Here is a 20,392-nt window from a genome sequence, read left to right on the forward strand (position 1 = left end):
AACAAACAAAACAAACGATTTTATCCTACACCTAAGCATTTTCACATGATTTAGACATTGATTAGACATTGATTTTAGACAATGATTAACATTGATTAATTGATTAAATGTACTTCAGAGGCATGTTATTCTTATCTCATTATATAACTGAAGTTTCAACTCAACTAAAGTTTCTCCTATTCACATAAAAAAAAAACAATTAAGTTGCAGAGCAAAACACACATTGAGAAAGACACAAAGTAGCCTCTATTGGGTGTGGTTTTGACCGTGGTGATTGTTGAAGGCTCAACTGTGGTTGCAGTTACAGAGGGACTCTTTATAGAAGTGAAACATGTGCCCACATTTCCCACCATGTCTACAACTACCAGCTCTACTTCCTGAGAACAACAGGAAGCATTGTAGGACGCCACAGTCACATTTGTGCCATCCTCACTAATCACATTTCTTAAGCTGAGAGAGCCGTTCCCACTGTTGAAAGACACATCGGATATGCCTGTACCATTCCCGTCCGTCAAGTTGGCGGAGAGTTCCCATGATGCCGTGCTGCATTCCACAGGACAGTCAGCTTTGATGCTCACTACCTGACAGACAGGGCTAGAAATATCAGTCACCTGCCAAAATAAAAATAAAAATAAAAATAATTGAGGTTAATCAGAGTCAATGGGGATCAAATGTTAATACTGTTTGCACCCAAAACAATGAGTCACGAAGAAAGCTATTCTATTCAATGGATATCAGATACAGTACAATGATAATGTAACAAAAGTCAAACTGATGGAAATTATTAATAATGTCTACTCTAGCCGCTTTCATAACAGCTACCTTAGTCATGACACTGAACCGCAGTGCCACGTAATTCGAGTCACTGGACTCTGGATCTTCTGCTTCAATAGTGAGTGTGACATCCGTCCCTGACTCTGTGTTGGAGGGTGCGGTCAGTGTTACAGTTCCTTGAGCGCTTCCGTCTGTCCCCACATTCAGAGAGCTGGGGAAAGACACGCTGAAGCCGCGGTCAGTCCGAGCTCGGATAGTGTAGTTGCTCCCTGTAGTATTATTGACCAATGTAAAGTTGAGATTTAAAGGAATTCCAGGCTCTATGGTGCTACTTGGTTGGGCCTGAGAAGTGAAATGGTTAATGGTTAGAATATTGTCAATGTATTTTGCATATATTTCATTGAATATTCTGTGCTGGTCATATTAAACTTGTATAGAAGTAATCTGTCAATGGTTCTATCCCCTTAAGCTCACCGTGATGGTAACTCTAGAGCCTTTTTGCTGTGTTGGTGACTGTCTCTGGAATTGACTAGGCAAAGATCGAGTTGAATCATCCAACAGCCCTTTAAGTTGGACCACAAATGCCCCCTCTGGGATTCTGTCTACGTTCACCAGGAAGTCTGTCGCTCCCACTGCTTTGATGGTTCCATTAACAACATCAGATCCTGAAGCTTCAACTAGAAGCACGTCTGTCACTGTGACTGAATCTCCTCCGGTCACAGAGACAAACAAAGTAGCATTCCGACCTGATCAGCAATCAAATAAATTTTTTTTTAATTCACATTGACGACACTAAAAAATAAAAATAGTTCTTCATGTTTATACACTCCTCTTCAAAAGTTTGGGGTCAGAAAGAAAAAAAAATAAAAAAAAATGAATACTTTTATTCAGCAAGGACAGCGTAAAAACATTTAAAATGATCTCTCAAACCAAACTCTCAGTCCAAAGTCTTTTGCATTTTACAACGGGTAAATCTCCAGTTGTCACTGGTGATTGTCGTTTGAACCTTTCTGGATCCACCATCAAATTAATAAGTTTAATTATATCAAGTGCTGTGAGAAAAGGCTAAATCTCTACCTCCAACATCCTCACTCGCAAGATAGCTTATACTAGCCGAGACTCCTTCTTTATGTGAACAGATGTGACGTTATGACGCAAAGACATGCTCGAATTTCCCGCGGAAATCCACCAGTACCACTGGAATTAAAAACATTATTACAAGCTTACCACTTTGAATCAAGCTAAGGCAAGCAGATAGTTTTGAACACTGGCTGGTTATGTACTTGCTCAAAAATTTAATTTGGATAATTTTTAACCCCAAAAAGTTACAGACTTGAGCTTTAAGCATTACAAATCAAGCGTAGGCTATAGCGTCAGTTCTGGCAGGTCACGTTAGTCAAGCTCGCATCAGCTGAATCTCAGCTGATCCATGTCTACCTATATGAATACGACAACGCTTATCACTGTATAAGCTCGGTATTATCAACAACTATCGTGTTTCCCTGTAGCCTATTAAATGGCGAAATTCAGCAGGCAAACCGCATCATCTCACAAGGAATAGTGCAATCGGGAATTTAGCGAGAGGAATTCGTTCCCCACAAGGATTTCACCTCAGATTAATTGAAGTTCATGAACTCAAACACGAGATTGGCTGCATTGATCATAAAAGATTGGCTGCCTGATTTGGAAGTGACTTCAGTCTGCATTGCTGCTCGCATCGCTGCATTATTTACACAGGACTCGATGTGATTCACTCTCCCTTCATCTCTGAAAGTCTTCACGAAGCTAAGCTAAGTTCCTTTTTAATGCTCATTGCTAAAAGCTATCAGGGTATTGGCAACATGCTTGTTGCTAATGCTATCCGCGTTGCTTGGGCTTATCTAGTCGTTTTCATTAAAATCAAACAACATATATTGACAAGAAGTGAAAGCCAATAGAACGTTCCATTGCAACACCAGCGCCCAGCAGCAGCCCTACGCTTCCACCATTTTGGGGTGAAAGCGACTCGGCAGTCCACTAGTGAAGTGTCGTTTGCGAACGAGTTCAGCGATTCTTTGAAAAGAATCCGGACTTCCCATCACTATCCACTAGCTTAGTGGCAATATCAGCTGCTTGGTAGAAAAAGAAAAGAAAAAAAAGAAAAAAGAAAAGTACATTAAAGATCAAATCTACGTACAATCACTAGTGCTCATTAAATCCCTTTTAACAGTTTATTTCACAGACTTAGACAAGTCTTCTACTTTTTCCCCACAAAACCTTTAGTAGCCTATTAGCATTACAAACACTGAATTAATGCCATCATATAAAATTAAGTAAAGGACATGCATATATCAGATAATTGGGAATGTTGGACAATAAATAGCCTATATAACAGCAATAGAATAGCTTTACAGTAAACTTTTTTTTTTTTTTTGCAGTACTATCTTATATTAATGAGCGTTAAAGCAAGACTTTGTAAACAAACAAACAAAAAACAGCCACTGTCCAAAAGGGTGAATAGGATAAAAGGCAATTATAGGATAACAGACACAGCAATGCATCATGTTCTATAAGATCATGATGTTTGTAGCATGATCCAGGGGATTAAAACGTACAAAATATATTTCAGGCCAAGTGGAGTTGGTAACTAATAATAGTAGTAAATGTGTAAAGTTGCATAAAATGGAAATACTCAATAAAGCAAGAAAAAACTACCTCAAATGTGTATTTAATGATTGGATTCCTGATTGGAACTGATAAAAAAAAAAAACATATACAAGACAATACAGCATTTACTGTGTACCAAGTGAACAAAATTTACTGATGGCTTAATTTAAGAAATGTTCTATTGCGCTTCTGATTTGGCTGGGAGATTCTCTGATTTTGGGTGCGCAACAGTGAGTTTGTCCAGTAACTCCAGTTGGAATCTTCACCCCAAAATGGCGGTCGCGCTACCGAAGCGCCACCTAGTGGCTGTTACCAAAAAAGCATCAGAGTTTCGCCTCTTGTTCTTCTGTACTCTTTGTTAAAATGGTCTTGCTAGGCTTATGCGATCATATCTATGTGCGTTACTTAGCCTATATCTGTTGTCATTGGCAACTGCTCGCGTTGCGCATGCTGTGCTTTTAGCACTATGCAGCACAGATTCAAGCAGCTTGCAGTGATAGTTGGGATTGGGAAATAACAATTCATGGTGCAAAGTCGGAATCATTTCTGCTGTGACACAGCTCTAAAAATACATAGTAAACAGTCACGATTCAGTTGAGTCAGTTCAGTGTTTATTCTGTCAGGTATCAGACACGCTTGGTCTATCTAGTTCTTGGAAACACGGCGTTCTTAAAGCTAGTGTATTGGAAATATGCTTGCTCTAAAAACACTGCTTGTTCTAAAGGCTGTCTCGTCCTGCTCGCCACAATCCCATACACTGTTAAAGCAACACCAAGGAACTTTTCCTCTGCGGTCGCCCTACAGGTTGGAAGCGGAATTGTCCATTACCGCTGTCGTAAATAATTTAGCCTACAGCAGCCTACTGTCACGCGCACGCTCGCTGTTTATCCAGCACCGGCTTTGGAATCAACAATGGCCACAGACAATTGGAGGAAGTGGTGGGTGAAGTGACGTATGCCGTAAAGCAGTCGAATTTTGTAGTTCTTTTTGTGCTCCGGTTACTACCCGAAACCCGAAGTTACATAGTGCAAGTAAAAGCGATACAGGCCACGTCAGGCTATGGCTAGTCTCAGCCTCAGACGTCACGCCCACGGAACGTTGGCTAAACGTCTGATGCATATGGTACACTTAACTGGAAACACTTCAGGAATGTCGAAGTCGTCATCTGATTGGTTGAATTTTATCGGATTTCCGGGGGGCGCGAGTGTCGCGTTTATTTTCGGTCTGCCGGGAAACAAAGCGCAGACGTGTGATTGCGGAAGAAAAACTGTTGTGTTTACATGAGTGACAATGAGCATTTATCAAGATCAGCTAAACGTAGGATTCTCAAAAGTATGCGAGGTTCACGGCGTAGACTCTTTAAGAGATGTCCAGGAGTTTTGTTTGAGGCACTTAGTGGAGACAAAAAGAGATATTTTAGCCTGTTTGCCGACGGGATTTGGGAAGAGTATTATTTTCCAAGCCTGGCTGACCCTTTGTCAGCATTTATAAGGATTCCCAGCAGATCCAACTTTACTAGTTGTGTGTCCCCTCCTATCTATTATGGAAGATCAAGTGAAATACCTAACTGTGAAGGGGATATCAGCCGCGTTTGCGGGCACACATGAAACAACAGACGCTGACATCGCAGCTGGCCGATTCAGTATTGTGTTCGGTTTTCTTCTCCTCCTTTGATTTTCTATGCTGACTGACTTGTTGCACGCCGGTCTGTTGTTGTGGGGACATTTCCACGTGACGCTGAACAAAACGAACTGTAATTGGTTGTTTGACATGTCGGTCAAACGGCCTTATGGGCGGGCCTTGGCCAAAGAAAGCTGCTATGAGTTCCAGACCTTCAGCCGTCAGTCTGAAGGTCTGGCTACGCGAGACTAGGCTATGGCAGACGCGTCATTTAACCTATTGTAAGTCGATGTACCATCACAAGGGTCTTGGAAATATATTATGAAGGTTGAAAAATTACATAGTGTTACTTTAAATTGGCTACAGCAACACGCTTGTTGCAATGTGTCCTTGCTTGATCAAGCTGGTGTGATGCTTCCCCCATTAGATTTGATCTATAGTGTTTAACATATGGCACTAACATCAGGGATGCATACGGTAACCATTCTATCAGCATTTATATATATTTTAAAAAAGGCATCCAGATTTTCGCTGTCAGTTTGTGTTGGGGAATATTGGCATTTGGTTATAAAAAAGATGATATCATACCGATGAATGGACGATTGGCTTTCGGTGTGATGTCACCTCCCTCTGACTGCTCCACAAAGTTAAAGAGAAAGTTCACAGAGCTCTGGCCTGTAGTCACAATTAAAATATAGTGAATTAGCACTGCAATAGCACTATTGCAAGATGCAGCATTATTGCATCTTCCAAATGAAAACATTTGACTGATTTTCTTTTCAAAACCATTTTAACTAAATTCAAGATTAAACATAAATGTAATTATAATAATAATAATACATTTGAAGAAAATTTTGAATCTCAATGGTTTACATATCTGGCAGATTAAAACCACTTACCAGTGACTTTAAGGCTGTAGAAGCTTGCAGAGTTAATGCTGATCTTCCATTCCATCCCTGTCTGGTTGTCAGAGTTTAGTGTAACTCTCCTTAAATTCCCAACAGTCAGGATGCTACCCAGAGGACCATCTGCCACTGAATCTGACTGAGACACACCTGAAAGGCAGGAGAAGCATAACTTATTTTAAACAATGATTATGGCATCTGGATTTTTGTATTGGAGAAAATAACCCTCATCAACACACAATGTCCGAGGTGCGTTGGCTCACCTGCTGGGCTGTAGAGGGTAAAGACTGGAGAGTCTCCGGTGACATACACAGTCACATTGGACAGAGATGGATCCAACACAAAAGAAAAGTTTTCTGCAATGGCTGGACTTCTCACAACCTGAAGAACAGTTACCTTCAAGAAACACAGAGATGTTTTCAATGTTGCAGTGTTTCACAGCAAAATTCCAACCACCAAACTGAAAGAAATAAAAATCACACTTTTTCCGATACAGAGTCTGATTTGGATACCGATACTTTAATTTTTGGTACTTGCCGATAACTGTATTTTCACTGCATTTTTAAATTGTTTTAATATATTGGCTAGAGAAACCAAAAGAATATGAATCAGAGCTGCTCAAATTTAGAGCTGTTCCAGCAAAGCTCAGTGCTAAGGCTTGAGTCAGTGGTTCAAATGTTTAGATACCAGTAAAATATCACAATTCTCTATTCCAATACTGGTACCGATACTGGTATCGGTATCAGTGCATCCCTAATATATATATATATATTAGTCATTGTCAGAACATACCAGGGCTGAGGTTGATGCATCCGTAATGACTGCCGTGGCCTGAGAAAGTTTAGCCCTTGAGACCTCTATGGTCTGTCCACCAGAAATTTGAGCCAGGTCTCTGTACAGCTGTATGTCTGACAGAGGAATTGATCTTGAATTAAACTGTTGAGATTGTGAGACATCCCGTCTTCTACGTAATGAGAAGGGGTCAGTCAACATGAAAGTGACCTGGAGGGCAGAGAGATATTGCAGAGAGCAGATTGAAATGCAGAAAAATGTCAGTTACAATTCAACAAGACATTAAATTAGCAGCAATGACGTTAAAGTGATCTCATCTGCAGGCACTCACTGTTGACTTGGTGCGTTCTATCATGACCTGAACGGTGCTTTTTAAGTGAATGTCCTTTGCTGAAGCATCTGTGAAAACAAAAATGTCTGAAGACGGAGAAGCCCCTGCCAGTGCCAACTGGAGTTCGAGAGAGAGGTGTGGGGGTGGTGGTGGTGGTGGGAACAAGATAAGAGGACCTCAAGATTATTATAATTTCTCGCTCTGGCTTTATATCAGCAAAAGCTCAACCCAGCTGTGATATTCACAATAATTGTATCAGTAATATAATCTTATTATATACTGTTTCAGTGTGAATAGAAGTGTTTTTCTTAGTTTAAATCAATGTTTACAAAACTCTCCAAAAGACGTAACACAAACACACACACACACACACACACACACACACACACACACACACACACACAAAAAAACACACGCACCAGCAGTCCTGACAGGCACATCTCTGGAAGGTCTCCTCCACCATATGCTGTGAGGGAATTGATTATCGATTTGAAAATATCTGCATCCTTAGTCCTTGTCAGAGGTCCAAAATCTGTATGACAGAAACACATCACAGATCACTACAGCAACGATAATGTTTACATAATTTAAATTATATAATGTATAAATGTAATAATCTAACAGAAATATTTATATATCTTTACATAAATTACTTTCACTAACTATTGTTCAGCTATCATTTAGATCCTCTGTAAACATCACACTTGTATTATTGATGATGGCAGACATTGTACTTTTAATATATTCCATAAAAAGCAAATCATTCACAGATCATTTCATGTTCAAGTCATTGCAAGTTCAAGTTAGATTTGAACATGAACAAAAGTGATTGTCCGAATAGGTGAATAGTTTACTAATTTTTCCATCCATTTTACTTGATGCAAATGCCTCAATGAATGTTTGATGCATTCAGGCTCACTTGCGCACATACATAATGGGCAGGCATTCATGTTGACCACGTGATCAGGCAATCACAGCATTACCATGCCACAGTGTGTCATCACTGTGTCACAGTGAGTGCATATAAGCTGACATAAAAATTAGTAGTCTATAGAATATTAAATCTCATACCGCACTGCCTCCTTTGCTTTTTTGCCCTTTGTTGGGGAAAAAATGGATAGACATGATCTAAATGCACAATATGATTACCTGGATCATTAAATGGGACTAGAATGTATTCTGAAGGTTCCTCTGGTGTTCCTCTCCTGCTGTCTATGATACTGAAGGACACTCTCTTGGCTTCTTCAATGTCATCAGACATACTGCCTGTGGTGTCAATCACAAAAGCCAGAACTGAGGTCTGACTCAGGCCCATCAATCTGAGAGAGAGAGAGAAACAAATAAGACTGCCAGTATAAATTTGTGACTCTATGGGCTCTATAACTAAAGAACTTTGTGTATCCACAGCATCAGTAGAAATGGCATTTACCCCCCATTTTTCCTAACTGTCCCCAAATAAATTCACAACCTATAATTCAGTTGTTATGCTGAGTTCAAGTCATGTCGGAAAGATCGTATTTATGAATTGAATGTTGTAATTGCGAGTGGGGGGGATTTTCAGAGTTGGAGCATGTCTGTGAGAAAACATGTTGGATGCAATGAACGCAGCATCTGTTTTGTCGTAAAATTTGTTGAAAATAAATAAATACATTTTTTAGTTGTTTACATTTTTTATTTAATGTAGCCTAAGGTTATGTAAATTTGTAAAGTTGCATGTACAAAGTACCATAATATTGTACATTTGGAACTATGGAATAGGCCTATATAACCATTCCATTTAGTCACACAGATTTGAACTTGGAGTGAGTGTATACTCTAAAATCCATGCCAACTTTCATATTTATAAAAACGGTCTTTGACGTGGAAAAGTTTTTAGCACCCCGTCAGGTTCTAAGCAGATACTGAAGGCGTGGATTCTGGAAGACAAATAACTATTTGTTACATTTAACACATACGTTTTAAAGCCCACTCTTAGGAATGAAATATCCCCCCAGAAGAAGCAAGAGAGCAGATAAAGGCCTCAGTCGCCAGGGCGACCATCCATCAGATAAGATGGTTTTATTGCTGTTAAAAATGTGGTCAAGATTGAGGCCATAGGAAAGACTTACAGCCCTTAAAACAGACTTTCCTGCATTAATTTATAGACGAACTGATATATAAATGAACATGCATCCCCAACATTGTATGTGATAATTTTATTTCTTGTATACTGTCTCTTGCATTTATATTTATTGTATGCATGCTTTATGAGAGAACTACTAGTTAATTAACCCCACCTATATCGTGTCTCCTTTTTATTTAATCCTCATTTAATGTCTCACACTTTAGTGAACATCACCTTCTCATAGAATGCAGTGTGTGTTTGTTATATCTATCTGAGCATAAATGGACACAAACGGCAAGGCCCATGTCTAACCACACTTGAGACAGTCATAAATCCTCCCAACAGAGGAATTTCCTGGTTGGAAATTCCACCTTTCTTATTAGTCGAGCCATTATTAGAGGTGGGACCTTTCTCAGTCTTTAAATTGCCATTACACAAGCCTCTCTTGGCCTCCTACGTTTGCGTAGCTGTCCTGCGTGGCCACACTTGGCCCCAGGGCAGCTGAGCAGGCCTTGACTGCAACAGCAAACGGCAAACGTTTGTATTTGAAATATAGTTTAAATTCAATAAAGTATCAATTTTTTCACTTGGGTTGAGTTAAAAAATGGTACATCGCCATGTTACTTCGACTAAAGTACTTGAATGAACCTGACCTCATAAATATGAACTTTCCAGAAGGACTTAAACGTTAAAATATTTTTTTTAATTTGCTGAAGAAGAGCTCAAAGACTGGTGTAAAAGTAAGGTATGTGTACCGAAGAAAGGCTCTGTTGCCTGTGGCCAGTCGGATGTCTTGCAGCAGTTCCATAGTAGCATTGATGGCCATTTCAGCGGCACGCTGATGAAGGAAGCCGTGACTTGAGCTGATGTCATCCTTGTTGATGCCTCCGGTGGGGTCTCTATAACTGGTCCTATCAAGAAAGCCGCCATGGCTACACTTGCCTGAGAGAAAATTATGTCAGCATATGGATTTGTAGTTCCAATTTCAAACATCCTGTGGACTGTGATGACAGGCCTATACAGAGCAGTTATAATTGAACACTACACATGGGATGCTCAGCTTCCTTACCCACAGGTTTTGCAGAGAAGACCATGCTGAAATATCCTGAGGTTAGTTTCTTATGCAGCAATATTTCCGGGAGAATGTTATCTCTACAGTCTTTCCCAGTGCAGCTTTTGCATGTTGGTGTGCTGCGGTCTGTACATACAGAAAAAAGATAAGAATGTGAAACTAATTTCTAAACACTCGGGAAATTGTAGAATGAGGGTAATTGTATTTTGTCATACCTGCTAGATTGTTGAGAGGAAGTTCACGTCTGATCAGGGGGCTGAAAGGAGCAGTGCTTCCCAGTTCCACCCAGTTACTGTGGCTATAGAAATCCTGCACTCAAACATTGCAAATCAAATATTACAAATAATACTGTCCAAAGTTCTAAAAGTATGTATACACTTTGTGGTTGTCAAACATAGTGGAACATGCGCATACAGTTCATTTGCGGTGGTTAAACTAAACCTGTATGGACTGAAAAAGCTCTGTCATCATGTTTGCAGATGTTACTTGGTTTAACTTTTGCAATGAAATTCAAATATTTTCATTCAAACAAACAAGTGTCAAAAATTGTTCAAATACTCTTAGTTAAGTAAAAAAAGGAAAAGATATTGAATAGTCATTTTAAAATGCTTAATTTAATTATTTTTATTTTACCTTAATTTTACTAGGAAGTCCCATTTGAGATCTATTATACAACATATAGCTTAAAACGCTGATTTAAACACAGAGGTATTTTACAAGAAACAATCGCATATCTCCTTTACTGCATTCTTTATGGTTATCTTAAATTCATCATTAGATACAAGTATGCTCAAAAATCTTTTTGCTTTCAAAAATCTTTGTGCTTTTTTGCTTTTGACCAAGGCGCAAAATAGGAAAATGCAGTTTTCCCCAGATCTGTCAAAACCTAGGGTACATTAAAAAACAACCACTTGGAGGAACGCAACTGGTAACTACCAGAGCTAAAACAAAGGTTAAAGAGGTAATAAAGTAAGAGAAGAGTGAATCGGCACCTCGATGTATATGGTGCTAGCAACGACATGGGTTTGATTCCCTGGGAATGCATGAACTGATAACATATGCATGTAAATCACTTTTGATATATATGTTTTTGGATGTAACATAAATTTATATCTGGTATAAAGCCAGCATGAAAAAAAAAGATTACAGACCACCTACTATAATCTCCATTTATAACATACCTGTAGTGTATGACATACAGCCCCCAGTGTGATTCGACCAGAGATATAGCTCCCCTGCTGTACACTGGCCTTTACTGCAGCCAGGCCACTAGTGATGAGGTCCCGGCCCTCACCGAAAGCCTCATTATCTATGTGACGCGCCGCACTCAGAGCAAACGCTGCATCTATGACTGCATTGCTTAGATAAATCTCTGTTATCACTGAATAAAAACCCAGTGAAGAGATGGCAGAAGTTGAAGTAGGAGATGTTGCGCAGGCTCGTTGGACAGCAGATACAGTCAGTCTGTTGTTTATCTGGAGGTGAGGTGTAGAAAGAGGAGATTATTAGGGCCCAAGCCTTGAAAAGGCGAAGGCCCCTATTGTTTTCCTAAGGATTATTATTTATTATTAGGGCCCAAGCCTTGAAAAGGCGAAGGCCCTATTGTTTTCCTTAGGATTATTATTATTATTATTATTATTATTATTATTAGGGCCCAAGCCTTGAAAAGGCGAAGGCCCTATTGTTTTCCTAAGGATTATTATTTATTATTATTATTATTATTATTATTATTTTACTACCTTTTGGGCACTTTTGGGGGCCTTAACGTGCTCGAAAACTCTTGAAACTTTGCACACATCTCAGAACCCGCGGCCATCAGGGCCGGGCTGAAGCTGGTACCCGGGCGTGGCAGGGGGGCTCGACAGCGCCCCCTGGAACGGGGTTTGAACACTTGGTCCATAAATCAAACACGCTTGCATGTAATAATATGAAACTCAGTACACATATAGATCTCATCGGTTCATATATACTTCATGCTCTTACTTTTTACCCCAGCCCAACAGGAAGTCGGCTATTAAGGGTTGTTTGGAAAACACATGCAATGGAATGTGAAATACTCCTCCTAGAGAATTCAAACACACGGCACGAAACTCGGTCAGCATGAAGTCAAGACACTGAGGATGAAAAATTGCCAGGGGATTTTTGATATCTCGAACGGTTTGGCCGTGGCGAGTAAACGAAATTATGGCGAGAAACGTGAAACAGGAAGTGTGTTATAACTACTGCATACATTAACTAATCTTGATGAAACTTCAGCAGTGTGTTCGTTGTAAGAGCCCGATCACATGGATGTGACTATTGTGAGTCAAAGTTATAGCGCCACCAACTGGCAGCAGGAAGTGTGTCACTTTCAAAATGCTTTTAAATCACCCTCTTATTTTTACCCGATTTGCTTCAAACTTCATGTGCATAATGTAGACACACGCCAGATGTAGACCTTTGAAAGGATTATTGATATCTTAGATACTGTTGCCATGGCAATGCATCAAACATTAATATTCCTTTTTTTAAGCTTTTTCATGCTTTTTTATGCTTTCGGGCACTTTTGGGGTTCTTAACGTGCTCGAAAACTCTTGAAACTTTGCACACGGGACAAAACCCGCGGCCATCAGGGCCACGCTGAAGCTGGTACCCGGGCGTGGCAGGGGGGCTCGACAGCGCCCCCTTGAACGGGTCAGACAATTTGGTCCATATATCCAACACGCTTTACCCTATTTGCTTCAAACTTGATGTGTATAATGTAGACACAAGCCAGATGTAGACCTGTGAAAGGATTGTTGATATCTTAGATGCTGTTGCCGTGACAACGCATCAAACTTTAATATTCTTTTTGGATACTTTTGAGATTCTTAGCGCACTTTTGGGGCCCTTAACATGCTCAAAAACTCTTGAAACTTTGCACACGGGTCAGAAACCGCGGCCATCAGGGCCGGGCTGAAGCTGGTACCCGGGCGTGGCAGGGGGGCTCGACAGCGCCCCCTGGAACGGGGTCCGAAAACTTGGTCCATAAATCAAACAGGCTTTACCCGATTTGCTTCAAACTTGATGTGTATAATGTAGACACACGCCAGATGTAGACCTGTGAAAGGATTGTTGATATCTTAGATGCTGTTGCCATGACAACGCATCAAACTTTAATATTCTTTTTGGATACTTTTGAGATTCTTAGCGCACTTTTGGGGCCCTTAACATGCTCAAAAACTCTTGAAACTTTGCACACGGGTCAGAACCCGCGGCCATCAGGGCCGGGCTGAAGCTGGTACCCGGGCGTGGCAGGGGGGCTCGACAGCGCCCCCTGGAACAGGGTCCGAAAACTTGGTCCATAAATCAAACACGCTTGAATGTAATAATATGAAACTCGGTACACATATAGATCTCATTGATTCATATATCCTTTGTACTTTTACTTTTTACCCCAGCCCAACAGGAAGTCGGCTATTATGGTTTGTTTGGAAGCGTATGCCCCTGGAATTCGATATACTCCTCCTAGAGAATTCAACCAATCGCCGCGAAACTCGGTCAGCATGAAGTCAAGACATTGAGGATGAAAAGTTGCCAGGGGATTTTTGATATCTCGAACGGTTTGGCCGTGGCGAGGAAACGAATTTATGGCGAATAAAGGAAACAGGAAGTGTGTTATAACTTCTGCATACATTAACTAATCTTGATGAAACTTCAGCAGTGTGTTCGCTGTAAGAGTCCGATCACATGGATGTGACTATTGTGAGTCAAAGTTATAGCGCCACCAACTGGCAGCAGGAAGTGTGTCACTTCCTAAAGGCTTTGAAATCACCCTCTTATTTTTACCCAATTTGCTTCAAACTTTATGTGTATAATGTAGACACACGGCAGATGTAGACCTGAGAAAGGATTATTGATATCTTAGATACTGTTGCCGTGGCAACGCATCAAACTTTATTATTCTTTGTTGATGCTTTTGAGACTCTTAACATACTTGAAATTGCATGAAACCCGACAGACACATCACATTTATTAGACAGTAGACATGTGCAGAGTTTCAGAAACGGGCGTGGTGAGGGGCTCAGTAGCGCCACCTTTTGTCAAAAGTGGGGGGATTGATTTTATCTACAGTAATAAAAATCGGTATGTGTATTGTTCTCCTCCAGCCAGACAACTTTCTAATTTACACTCAATAGCTCCAACCAACAGGAAGTCAGATATTTTGGTTTGAAAATTGTCATTTTATGTCTCTCTCTCTCTGAGCCTACGTCTATGTGTGTGTGTGTGTGTGTGTCTGTGAGTGTGGGGAGGGGGAGGGGGGCTAGATTAACCATTTGACTGCTGTGTGGTTTGGCCTGCATTAAAAAAGAAAAAAAAATGTCTTACGCCTTGTATTTTTTAAATAAGTTGTATTAATAAGTAAAGGCATATAACCAGTTGAATTGTAGTGCATTGAAAATAGTTTTATATAATTAGTTTATTAATTAAATTAACTTGGTCAGAAAATTTGGTCCATAAATCAAACACACTTGCATGTAATATTATGAAACTCTGTACACATATAGATCTCATCGGGCCAAACAACTTTAAGCCAGCCCAACAGGAAGTGGGCTATTTTGGTCTTAATGTGGATGTTTTGCAAAACCAGGCTCTACATTTTTACCCACTCCTCTTAAGTGGTTTATTTTATTCCCACCAAACTTTTTCAACATGATGAAAATACATTAAAGAAGCATAATTGTGAATATCTATTGAATATCTCTAATTGTTTTGCTATGGCGAGGGATTAAAGTCATGTAAAAAAAAATAAACACTAAAAGCCTCATATCTTCTAAAAATTTAATTATACACCATTTATTTCTAGATAAAATTATACAAATATCAGAACTAAACCCATTTTATTCTTGTTTTCAATTTAAGAATAATGTACACGTTTAAAAACAGCCAGGATGCACTATTCAGTTAAAAAATAAATATATCAAGTAATACATAGGGCTATACTGCCCTCTTGTGTTCAAAATCAGGTAGGCCTGTTGTATTTAAATATAGGTAGCTGCTATGTGACTCCGAGAATTTGTTCTCACCGGTTATTTGACGTGTAACACCGGGGGCTTTTATATCGCTAAGTTAAAAGTGAAAGTAAAGTAAGGACATTTATAGTGGTGGCGCTCACAGTGCGCTCGAATGAATTTCTATGGAAGTAGAAATGAAAAAACGTTCGCTCTGTTTTGCTCGCTCGTCGCCATGGACGCGCACCGTAATGAATGCCACTGCAGCCGCATACTTTTTAGTGTCACTTTAAAATTAGTGCAATATCGGGGGCCAATTGCTTGAATTGTGAGTTCAATAGTCTATTATTTTTCACGGAAAACACAACAACAAAAGAGTACAATGATAGATTCGCTTAAATAGGCGCTTTTACATAAAATAGCCTATTCCGTCATCATCTTTTCAGTCAGCTCTTCACTCTCGTGATTAATGAAATTTGACTCCTGTTGCTGATATTTGCTGCAACTTTCGTTCTGCTCACAATTTAGTAAGCAAACACGCTTCAAATGTGTTTTTATTTTATTTTTGTGTGTATATATGTGTGTATATATATATATATAGCTTATGTTTCAAATATGAGTTAATTAACAATCGTTTGAAAGAATGATACTTTTAAACATATCACTAAGCCGTCATTAGGTGTCGCCAGGCGACCGTCTTAATGAGCGAGTCATTGATTCATTTGTTCGAACGATTCGTTCGAACGGCTGAGTCATTCATGAATGAGACAGATTATGGATTGGTCATTGAATCTTTGAGTCAACCGATTCGTTCAAAATGCTGAATCATTCAGTAATGAGAAAACACGTTGCTGTGAGATGCTCGATGGTTCTGCTGTGATCTTTGTTTAACTAGTTTCACTGCTGAAACAGAAAAAAGTCAATATTGCATATAAAATGTAAGTGATTTGACTTGTGTGTGTGTCTCTCTCTGTGTGTGTGTGTGTGTGTGTGTGTGTGTGTGTGTGTGTGTGTGTGTGTGTGTGTGTGTGTGTGTGTGTGTGTGTATGATTGTGTCTGTTACTTTTTGGATATATATCTTTTTATATAAAAAAAAATAGGCATACAACCCATATATTTTAAATGTATTGTTTGCTTTAAATTACATTAAGATTTGTATGTTTGGTAATTGAACCTGAATGAATTTTAAATGAATGTGCTATATTTCAGAGTTTTCCTTAAAATTTGACCTAACACTAACTTTATTCTCATCTGAATGATAGATTATTTATTTCTGTATAAAATAAAAAAGAGATTTTGGTTGGGTGACAGTTGTAGTTTACAGTTTGACAAAAGCACAATGTTGTGTTTTATTGCGATTGTTCACAAATATAAGTAAACACTTATGAGATAGATGTTTATGGATTGATTGGTCATTGAATCTTTGAGTCAACCGATTCGTTCAAAATGCTGAATCATTCAGTAATGAGAACGCGTTGCTGTGAGATGCGCGATGGTTCTGCTGTGATCTTTGTTTAACTATTTTCGCTGCTGAAACAGAAAAAAAGTCAATATTGCATCTAAAATGTAAGTGATTTGACTTGTGTGTGTGTGTGTGATTGTGTGTGTGATTGTGTCTGTTACAGTGATAAGAGTTTAACCCTTGTTAAACTTTAGACCTTGTCTTTTTGGATATATATCTTTTTATATTAAAAAATAGTCATACAACCCATATATTTTAAATGTATTGTTTGCTTAAAAATTACATTAAGATTGTATGTTTGGTAATCGAACCTAAATGAATTTTACATGAATGTGCTATATTTCAGATCATATATTTGTTTTCCTTAAAATTTGAACTAACACTAACTTTATTCTCATCTGAATGATAGATTATTTATTTCTGTATAAAATAAAAACACCTTTGATTTTTCTTTTTTAATCAATGTAGAATGTGTAACTGAAAAAATAAACAGATTAGGGCTCTGTTTGATGACAAGAAATGAAAACCAATGCGATATGATGAATGTCCAAAAGATGGCTCCCACAGACTGTTTTTAAATAGGATTGTTTGATATTTTTTGCTTTTAAACTGTGTGTGTGTGTGTGTGTGTAAGAGATTTTGGTTGGGTGACAGTTGTAGTTTACAGTTTGACAAGAGTTTATAGTTTGACAAAAGCACAATGTTGTGTTTTATTGCGAGTGTACACAAATATAAGTAAACACTTTGCAGTTTGAATAATGTCCTGTATGAACAAAAGGACGGAGTATGTCTTTATGTCTACATTGTTCAATTACGCCACACACACACACACACACACACACACAAACACTATTTTTCTAATCAGATCAGGCAAGTAATATTCTGTCTTGTCTCTTAAAAAAACAATATATATATATATTTATGTATATATATATATATATATATATATATATATATATATATATATATATATGTGTGTGTGTGTGTGTGTATATATATATATAAATATAGCTGCGAGCAGCGTGAAAGGGCCAAAGCCGGCGGCACCGCCACCCCGGTTATAGCGCCACCAACTGGCAGCAGGAAGTCTGTCACTTTCAAAAAGCTTTGAAATCACCTGATTGCTTCAAACTTCACTACAATGATGTAAACACACGGCAGATGTAGACCTGGATGTAGACCTGACCTTTCAGAAGGTTGCTCTCGCATACTTTGTGGTTGACATGTGCCCTCAATGCACACTTTTGCAGAGCCCACACTGATACAAGCTCTACACCACACTTCTTTTCGACAGTCAAAGCAGGGTTACGTTTTTGCACGTCGTGCACAATAACCCTAAAGGCACCAGGGTGGCGGTGCCACCGGCTTTATATATATATATATATATATATATATATATATATATTATATATATATATATATATATAAATAAATATAGCTGCGAGCAGCGATGAAGGGCCAAAGCCGGTGGTACCGCCACCCCGGTGCCTTTAGGTAACTAAAGGCACCGGGGTTGCGGTGCCACCGGCTTGGGCCCGTAATCGCTGCTCGCAGCTATATTTATTTATATATATATATATATATTTATTATTATTATTATTATTTTATCGACTATTCGGGCACTTTTGGGGCTCTTAACGTGCACGAAAACTCTTGAAACTTTGCACACTGGTCAGAACCCGCGGCCATCAGGGCCGGGCTGAAGCTGGTACCCGGGCGTGGCAGGGGGGCTCGACAGCGCCCCCTGGAACGGGGTCCGAAAACTTGGTCCATAAATCAAACACGCTTCCATGTAATAATATGAAACTCGGTACACATATAGATCTCATCGGTTCATATATCCTTTGTACTTTTACTTTTTACCCCAGCCCAACAGGAAGTCGGCTATTATGGTTTGTTTGGAAGCGTATGCCCCTGGAATTCGATATACTCCTCCTAGAGAATTCAACCAATCGCAAGGAAACTCGGTCAGCATGATGTCAAGACATTGAGGATGAAAAATTGCCAGGGGATTTTTCATATCTCGAACGGTTTGGCCGTGGCGAGGAAACAAATTTATGGCGAATAATGGAAACAGGAAGTGTGTTATAACTTCTGCATACATTAACTGATCTTGATGAAACTTCAACAGTATGTTCGCTGTAAGAGGCCGATCACATGGATGTGACTATTGTGAGTCAAAGTTATAGCGCCACCAACTGGCAGCAGGAAGTGTGTCACTTTCTAAATGCTTTTGACAAAAGTGGGGGGGTTAGTTTTATCTACAGTTACAAAACTCAGCGTGTATATTCTTCTCCTCAAGCCAAACAACTTTCTAATTTAAAGTAATTAGCTCCGACCCTCAGAAAGTCAGATATTGTGGTTTGAATAGGGTCATTTTCTCTCTCTCTCTCTCTGAGCCAATATGGCAAGCCGCTTTAACATTTAATCATTTTAACCTACTAGTCTCTATTTTCATGCTACTAGTACTTATTTTTAGATACTAGTATCTATTCCATTAAGTACTGGTACTTATTCATTAGCGACTAGTGCTTATTCTTTAGTACTAGTGCCTATTCTTTAGATACTAGTGCTTATTCTTTAGATATTCTTTTGAATACGTATTAGTAGCTAATGAATAAGTACTGGTATCTATTTAATAGGTACTAGTATCTAATGACTTAGTACTAGTATTTATTGAATAAATACTAGTATCTATTAATAGGTACTAGTATCTAAAAGGTCATTTTCTCTTTCTCTCTCTCTGAGCCAATATGGCAAGCCGTTTTAACATTTAATCATTTTAACCTACTAGTCTCTATTTTCATGCTACTAGTACTTATTTTTTAGATACTAGTATCTATTCCATTAAGTACTAGTACTTATTCATTAGCGACTAATGCTTATTCTGTTTAGAATATTCAAAGTGCTTATTCAATTTTTTTGCTTATTTATATTTTCAGAGCAGAAAATCCGATTTTTCTGCTTATTCAATATTGCATCTAAAAATGTAAGTGACTTGACGTGTGTGTGTGTGTGTGAGAGAGAGAGAGATGTGTCTGTTACAGTGACAAGAGTTTAACCCTTTAAGGCCTTGTCTTTTTGGATATATATTTTTTTTATTTAAAAAAATGTGCATACAACCCATATATTTTAAATGTATTGTTTGCTTTAAATTAAATTAAGATTGTATGTTTGGTAATTGAACCTAAATAAATTTTAAATTAATGTGCTATATTTCAGATCAATATATTTGTTTTCCTTCATTTTAATCAACACTAACTTTATTCTCATCTGAATTATAAAGAATTTATTTCTGTATAAAATAAAAAATCCCGAATAATCCAGACCAACCAGAGCGCACTATTTCTACAACATCATCAGTGCTGAAGCGAAACTACCAGAGCCGTTCGGCAGATAGCAAGCAGATATTTTGTGTCACGTCGTGCACAATAACCCTAAAGGCACCAGGGTGGCGGTGCCACCGGCTTTATATATATATATATATATATATAAATATATAAATATATAAATATAGCTGCGAGCAGCGATGAAGGGCCCAAGCCGGCGGCACCGCCACCCTGGTGCCTTTAGGTAACTAAAGGCACCGGGGTTGCGGTGCCACCGGCTTGGGCCCGTAATCGCTGCTCGCAGCTATATTTATTATTATTATTATTATTATTATTATTATTATTTTACTACCTTTTGGGCACTTTTGGGGGCCTTAACGTGCTCGA

General features: G+C 38.8%; 1 protein-coding gene across 1 annotated transcript in view; it reads right to left on the bottom strand.

Annotated features, from left to right (window-relative positions):
• Positions 1–110: 110 nt before the first annotated feature.
• Positions 111–20,392, bottom strand: part of vwa10.2 (von Willebrand factor A domain containing 10, tandem duplicate 2) — a 35,251-nt gene continuing 14,969 nt past the window's right edge. The window contains exons 2-15 of the mRNA XM_056235278.1: positions 11,426–11,719; positions 10,460–10,553; positions 10,242–10,370; positions 9,928–10,114; positions 8,218–8,387; positions 7,488–7,600; positions 7,069–7,185; positions 6,738–6,947; positions 6,209–6,341; positions 5,940–6,095; positions 5,629–5,715; positions 1,249–1,520; positions 823–1,116; positions 111–611 (exon numbers count right to left, since the gene is read on the bottom strand). Of these exons, the coding sequence (XP_056091253.1) occupies positions 177–611; positions 823–1,116; positions 1,249–1,520; positions 5,629–5,715; positions 5,940–6,095; positions 6,209–6,341; positions 6,738–6,947; positions 7,069–7,185; positions 7,488–7,600; positions 8,218–8,387; positions 9,928–10,114; positions 10,242–10,370; positions 10,460–10,553; positions 11,426–11,719 (2,691 nt within the window). The 3' untranslated portion in view covers positions 111–176. The remainder of the gene's footprint in view (positions 612–822; positions 1,117–1,248; positions 1,521–5,628; positions 5,716–5,939; positions 6,096–6,208; positions 6,342–6,737; positions 6,948–7,068; positions 7,186–7,487; positions 7,601–8,217; positions 8,388–9,927; positions 10,115–10,241; positions 10,371–10,459; positions 10,554–11,425; positions 11,720–20,392) is intronic.

Source organism: Rhinichthys klamathensis, unplaced genomic scaffold, assembly GCF_029890125.1.
Source record: "Rhinichthys klamathensis goyatoka isolate OS25496 unplaced genomic scaffold, OSU_Roscu_1.1 h1tg000418l_1, whole genome shotgun sequence".
Classification (NCBI taxonomy): Eukaryota; Metazoa; Chordata; class Actinopteri; order Cypriniformes; family Leuciscidae; genus Rhinichthys; species Rhinichthys klamathensis.